Source organism: Papaver somniferum, chromosome 6 (genome assembly GCF_003573695.1).
Source record: "Papaver somniferum cultivar HN1 chromosome 6, ASM357369v1, whole genome shotgun sequence".
Lineage (NCBI taxonomy): Eukaryota > Viridiplantae > Streptophyta > Magnoliopsida > Ranunculales > Papaveraceae > Papaver > Papaver somniferum.
Window position 1 is genome coordinate 94,287,724 of NC_039363.1, and position 6,126 is coordinate 94,293,849.

Here is a 6,126-nt window from a genome sequence, read left to right on the forward strand (position 1 = left end):
ATTTCGTTTAGTCCATCTTATTTTTGTTTTCTAGTCCTACATTGATCCAAAGAATTATTAGTGTCTTGTGAAATTATTCCTAAGGGCTTTGTTGTAGCAAAAATGTTCCTACAACACTCCTCGAGATTTTTATTGAAAGATATAATCTTAACCGTTGGATGAGTCAAGATTTATACCTGATGGATGAATTGTAGACCGTTTAGATGACTCGCAATTTTTCTCGTCATACGTTAAAGTTTCCAGCTCATCTCTCCAATGATCTTGCCTTTCTAAATATTCTTGATGAATGAAGAAGGGGTACCTTCAAGGATACTTCGATGCCGCAATGAATAAGAGCTTTAAACAGGTTTTAGTGGACAGAAAAGACTAGAGAAATTCCTCCTCTATTTATAGGTTGTAGAGGATGTGCATCCAGTCAATTAGTTGTCTGTATTCATTTTGATAATGTACCTAGACCAAATGCTCTCCAGGTTCATCTTTATTTGAAATCAGTATTACGTATTTAGACATTAAAAGTGTACTTAGTCCATTGACACGATTAATTTTAACTTCCTAATTTAATTTGAATTTATGCCTTGTCTAAACTTCAACAATTCCATCCAATTTTTAGGATATAATGAATTTAGTCACCTTTAATAAAGGCCAACATATTAGCTTTTTAACCCCTAATGGATTTAGGCTTAAACCCATGATCCAATTAAATGTTTTTGGTTCGAGCCCAAACAAAAATGAATACAGACTGCACCCTGTCGTAGCCTGCCCCTCTTAGACCACACACTGCACACCCGCCATAGCCTGCCCCTCTCAGACAACATAGAATGCTAACATCTAGCAACAAGAGATTTGCTACTACCTACACCAGGCACAACATCTCAGACTCTCAGTTACAAATAAAAATAAGGGTAAAGCAGTGAACGCAGATAAAAGAATTCTATACCAATCAAACATGGAAGTGATTTTATTATTGATAACCGTCATACATCCCATGAATACTACAGGTCTAAAAAATCGACAATAACCAAATAAATGAAAAAGAACATTAACCAAAAGAAAGTCATAATATCATATAATGGCCAGTCAGGTGGCTCGACTTACCACTGCCCATAGTTTTAACTTCATCTTGTGTTTCATAATACTCAACTGACTGATTGGGTATTTCCTAAAAATGGATCCTGAAAATGGAAGAGTTTTAACTAATAAGATCACAAAGTTAGGCACCCACATGGCATGCAGTATGTAGAGAAACTCTGCAGAAGATGTCAGCTAACTTTTGTCCAGAACAGGAAAAAGGCTTTCCGTGAATGTTGTAAGTATGGACCTCTCGGAATGTTCGGTAAACGAGGAAATTCCATCCATCTCAATCTTCTTGCAAGTCATTTCCTTGCGATCATAAGAATACAAATCGACGACACTTACAGAATCTTTGAATCCCGGGCTTTCAAATATTATCTTGTCTGTACTTCCAGCAATTCCAAAACAGCCAAACCCGTCATCACAACAAAATGGTAGAGTTATAGTCTAAGCAATCCAGTTACTTTTGTTTCCTCGACACTTTTCCAGTTTTTTGGCGGCTCCATCATCTAACATCCATAACTTAACAACGTAGGGTTTAATACGGTGTACTAGAGCTACATGTCTACCCAATGCTAGCATACCGATAGGCTTCCTAAAGGTTTCATCACGAGGCTCATTGAGGATAAAATTAGGAATTGGGATAACTCTATATTTTTCACTTCCAACATCAAATGCAACTATAACGTCGGGATCATCGGGATTAGAGTCATTGAATACATCCCAATAATCTTCTTTGTTACTCCAGTAAATGGTACCATCTGCATACACATTTCGCAGACTACTATTAGCTGGAGGGAGTGCCTGTTGAATTTTTATTCGGTTGTTCTCATTAGGAACCGCATTGATCCTTCGCCATTTAGCGTCATGGCCCACGGTCAAGGCCTCCCAACTTTCATAATCAAGGCATTGCTTGGAATTGTAACGATGATTTTCGCGTCTTGCAACTAGTCTCCAAAAGCAGAATACTTTGTGTTATTTTTTCTCTGGATCAAACCCAAATCGATAAATTGGACTACAAAGACTTTTTATCTTCATCATGCTGTCTTTGTTTGCAAATTTGGCATTTTCTTCTGCTACTAACGTTGAGTTGACCCATGGTGTTTCTTCTCGTGTACTTGCATTGTATACCTTAATAGCATATGTCTTCAAATCTATGAAACATACCAAACCATTTACTGGTTCCAAGACTTGATTATAAAGAAACCACTCATCATCAGTTATCCTAACCTTATTAATAATGGCATCTTCCTCACCACCACTGCCTTCAACTATCTGTGCACATGAAATGCTTTGCTGTAACGTTTTGCTTGCTGAGAAGCTAACGTCTAAGCAAGTGTGAAGGACGCCCTTTTCTGGCAATGGGTTGATGTAGAGAAGATTCGGACATGATTTTGAACGAATAAAATGTAAATCAATCAAGTTTGTATCATGTTTAATCAAAGACAACCAATGTTTGCAAACTGACTTAAACTGCATGAGTGGCTTCACTGGAAGTCTGCTTAAGATGTCTACCAATATATCATTGGGTAAAAAACTACTGACCTGAGTCGGAATGATATCAAGAGGAGAATTATAAACAATATGACAGTCGGTGTTAATAAGTACCCCTGTGCTTGTGTTCCATGATGTACCGTGATAAAAGTGCGGCGATACATCATAACTGGTTAAAACCTCCATTGGTGGACTCTGTTCGGAGAAAGAAGACTAGAATAAGAATCACAATCCTCCTACAACAACATAAACACAAATTATATTAAGAACACAGCACTAATTTGGATAAATCAAAAAAATAAAGAATCAGAAATTTGAACACAATAAATCCTCTATGTAAGAGGATTAGAACTGCAGATACAGGAAATCTCAATTCCGCATAACACCCAATTTTAGGGATACATAGTAGCTCTATCTAAGATGATTAGCAAACATAACCAACCGAAAAAATCAACCTAATGTTATTTACTGATTAACAAAATTGAAGACATATTGAACATAAACTGAAGAAATCATCTAATAAGTGACGGCTATGACGAATTGCACAATCCAATTAGGGATAATAACCCCATCAAAGAAAACTGATGAACGAAATTAAAAAATTAACCTAATTTTAATAACTGTATATACTGCTGATTAACGAAATCGAAGAAAATATATATGAGAATCGAGAATTATAATCGTTTAATAACAATATTGGATTTACCTAAGCTCAGAGAACCTCCGTAAATTTATCTACCAGGATGAACGAAACTAAAAGGGTCTAGTTTAGCAGAGAAAGGGGAAAAGATGTTGCAGAACTGTGAGTCGACCGTATCCTTTTTATACTAAAGAAATTATTGGGAAACAGAGGTTTATTAGAAATCGACAAAGATGGCCAGATCTCAGGTGGCCTGGCCCATTACCGGTCCAGCAAGGAAACCCCTAACTCATGGCAGGTTCGAGGAATTTATAATTTTATGGGATTCATGTAAATTCTCCGTATGTTTGGTAACTAAATAGAAATTCTTATTGTATTGGATTTCTCAATAATCAATCAATATGAAGGAAACCCAAAAAAGACGTCATGTTTTGACTGAGCAGAGATGGGGGAAAGTTGAAAAAACCATGAGTGGAATCAATAGATCCTGTGTTATTTATAGTAAAATCTTCGAGGAATCGGTACATTATTGATAAACCAAATTGTAGATTAAAAATCGGACAAAAATGCCAGATCTAAGGTGGTCCTGGCCCCATTACCGGTCCCGAAGTCACCCTAAGGGAAACCTACAACTCCATGCTAAGTAAGAGAGCTAGGAAAGCACTTTATTAGGGATCGAGTCTTACTCCGTATTTGTTTACTCTTGACTCGTTCGAGTCGTCTGGATCTAAGCCGGGAAAGCATATTATAAGGGATTGAGCCTTATAGTCTTTCTATGAACAACGAATCGTTTTATTAGGACTGTGTGTTTTCATAAAAGGTTGTAAAAGTGATTCAAATGTCTAGGTAATAGACCAGGGGTGTCCTAAATAGTAACCTAGTATGTCTACATTGCTTATGGTTAGAAACAATATACACTGGACGTCCAAAAAAACAGAATAAACAATATACACCTGTACACACTTGTGCTATTACTTAATGGTACGAAATGACTAAATTACCCTTATACTGCTACAGAGATGTTTTTTCTCTCCCAACCGGTGTTTCGTAACAATTCAGACCTACTAAATTGTAAAGGTAGGTACATTCATCTTTTCATTGACCGGTTGAACATGATTGAAATTGTTTTACGACTACTTGGTTGATACATAAAGGGATTTGAGAGTTAAATGTTTTCTTCATGTCAGATTTGATGTACATGTTGGAGATAAGTCTCACGTGGACTATACAATATAAGCATGAGATACACTTCATTCATAGTCAATTGATTTTGATTTGGAAACCCGAGTACTAATAATTACATATTTTTGCGTTGAGCCAAATATATATGTGTCAGGTCGTGAGCAGCACTACAACACGGGTTGCTTTTGCAAAACAACTGAAAGACACTAGGCTAAGCAAAATTACTAATCAAACATGGAACTGAACATATAGATTAGTTTGATTAGTGAGGAGTTGAATGTTAGATCAGATTGAGACAATGTAGTTGTTTGGAGTCTAATCAAGAATGGTATTTAGAAATGGAAGAATGGCATGTAAAAAAAGCAATATATATATGCTCTGACCTAGAATACTCGGTTAAATCTAAAGTAAACTTTGAAAGCATGGACATCGGGTTTGACAAAAATTGCTGCTCGACGGGTTATTGGAGTAGACTATAAGAAGAGACAGTTAAGTATGAATCTTTTTCGTTAGGACCGGCCTTGCCCCAAAAGTTGAGCAACACACAAGGTGAATCCTCACATTGTGTTTTATCTTTGTGATAGTACATGAGGTTCTTGTAAACAAAATTACAACGGGAGGCGTAAAATTTTATCATCTTTTGTATGGTTGGTAACAAAAAGTTGTCCTGACTATAAAAAAGAAAGATAAATTCCAGAAATTAGAAATTAAACACAATCGAGATATGAAAGTGTTTGAGTACCAGAAACAGACATGCTTAGCCAGAAGCGGAAACCAATTCCAGAATAATACTGCGTCTTCTTCTTGTATCTAAACATTTTAATATGTATTTTACTTTGTGCTTTGGCTAGTTATTAATTTTCCCATATTGGATGATATTAATCATAAAATGAATGAGAGAAAAAAAAAATTGATATTATAGTCAACAAGGGTACAGTAAAGAAAACACGGTAATCTAAGAACTTTCATAAAAATGAATATATGTAAGAGCTAGCACCATGGAGAGGGATATCCCTTCCCTATCCCTCTCTATCCCTCAAAACACCAAATTTCCATATCCCATGGTCTCTCATATTCCTACATGAGAAGGGATATCAACCTCTTTCTCTACTTGTCTCATCAGATCTGATCACGAAGGGAAATCATACGGGTACTGAGTATCCGTATTTTTTTCTGGTTTTTAAAGTTTTTCCTTAAAACTTTCCTTTTTCACTCCCTTCTTTTACTAAAACTCTTTTTTACATATTTGATATCTTTTTTTTACTCTAAAAATCTTTCTCACCTGTATAGATATTTTCCCATTAAAAAAAATGAAAAAAATTAATACGACTACTCAGTACCCGTTTGGCACTATTCATACGCGTACTGAGTATCCGTTTCTTGTAGGGAAGGGATGAGAGGGCACCATAGCTAGCTTGCCTTCCGTGTGCCATCCCTTCCCTAAATTTGAGAGATAGAGAAGGGATAACCAACACCATAGTGCTAGCTCTAAGGATGACATGTATGTCTCGGTACATTTTAACTTCTTTATTATATTCTTTAACAAAAACAAAAAGTGAAAAAAACGATATTACGCTAAACGTTACTTAAATAACATTAGCACAAGGTATATAACTGATTATTTTCTCGGTATAAATGATATTAACCATTCTACTAATTACGCAAAATTAAATTAACCAAATTCTTAACAAAATTGATTTAAATAGTAACAAACTAGTTAAAAGTGTTTGAATTATATC

General features: G+C 35.6%; 1 protein-coding gene across 4 annotated transcripts; it reads right to left on the reverse strand.

Moving 5' to 3' along the window:
- Positions 1-556: 556 nt before the first annotated feature.
- On the reverse strand, positions 557-3,378 carry LOC113288454 (F-box/kelch-repeat protein At4g19930-like). 4 transcript variants are annotated; one of them, XR_003330633.1, is made up of 3 exons: positions 3,272-3,378; positions 2,617-2,801; positions 557-853 (listed from the first exon to the last, which is right to left on the reverse strand). XR_003330633.1 is itself a non-coding variant. In XM_026537493.1 (2 exons), exon 2 carries the CDS (start codon positions 2,749-2,751, stop codon positions 2,047-2,049), a length of 705 nt encoding a protein of 234 aa, XP_026393278.1. In that variant the 5' UTR covers positions 2,752-2,801; positions 3,272-3,378; the 3' UTR covers positions 922-2,046. The 4 variants fall into 4 exon arrangements, 2 of the variants coding, with proteins under 2 accessions (XP_026393278.1, XP_026393279.1); XR_003330634.1 differs by lacking the exon at positions 557-853 and adding an exon at positions 924-1,172; XM_026537493.1 differs by lacking the exon at positions 557-853 and having other exon boundaries at positions 922-2,801.
- Between the last annotated feature and the right edge of the window lie 2,748 nt (positions 3,379-6,126).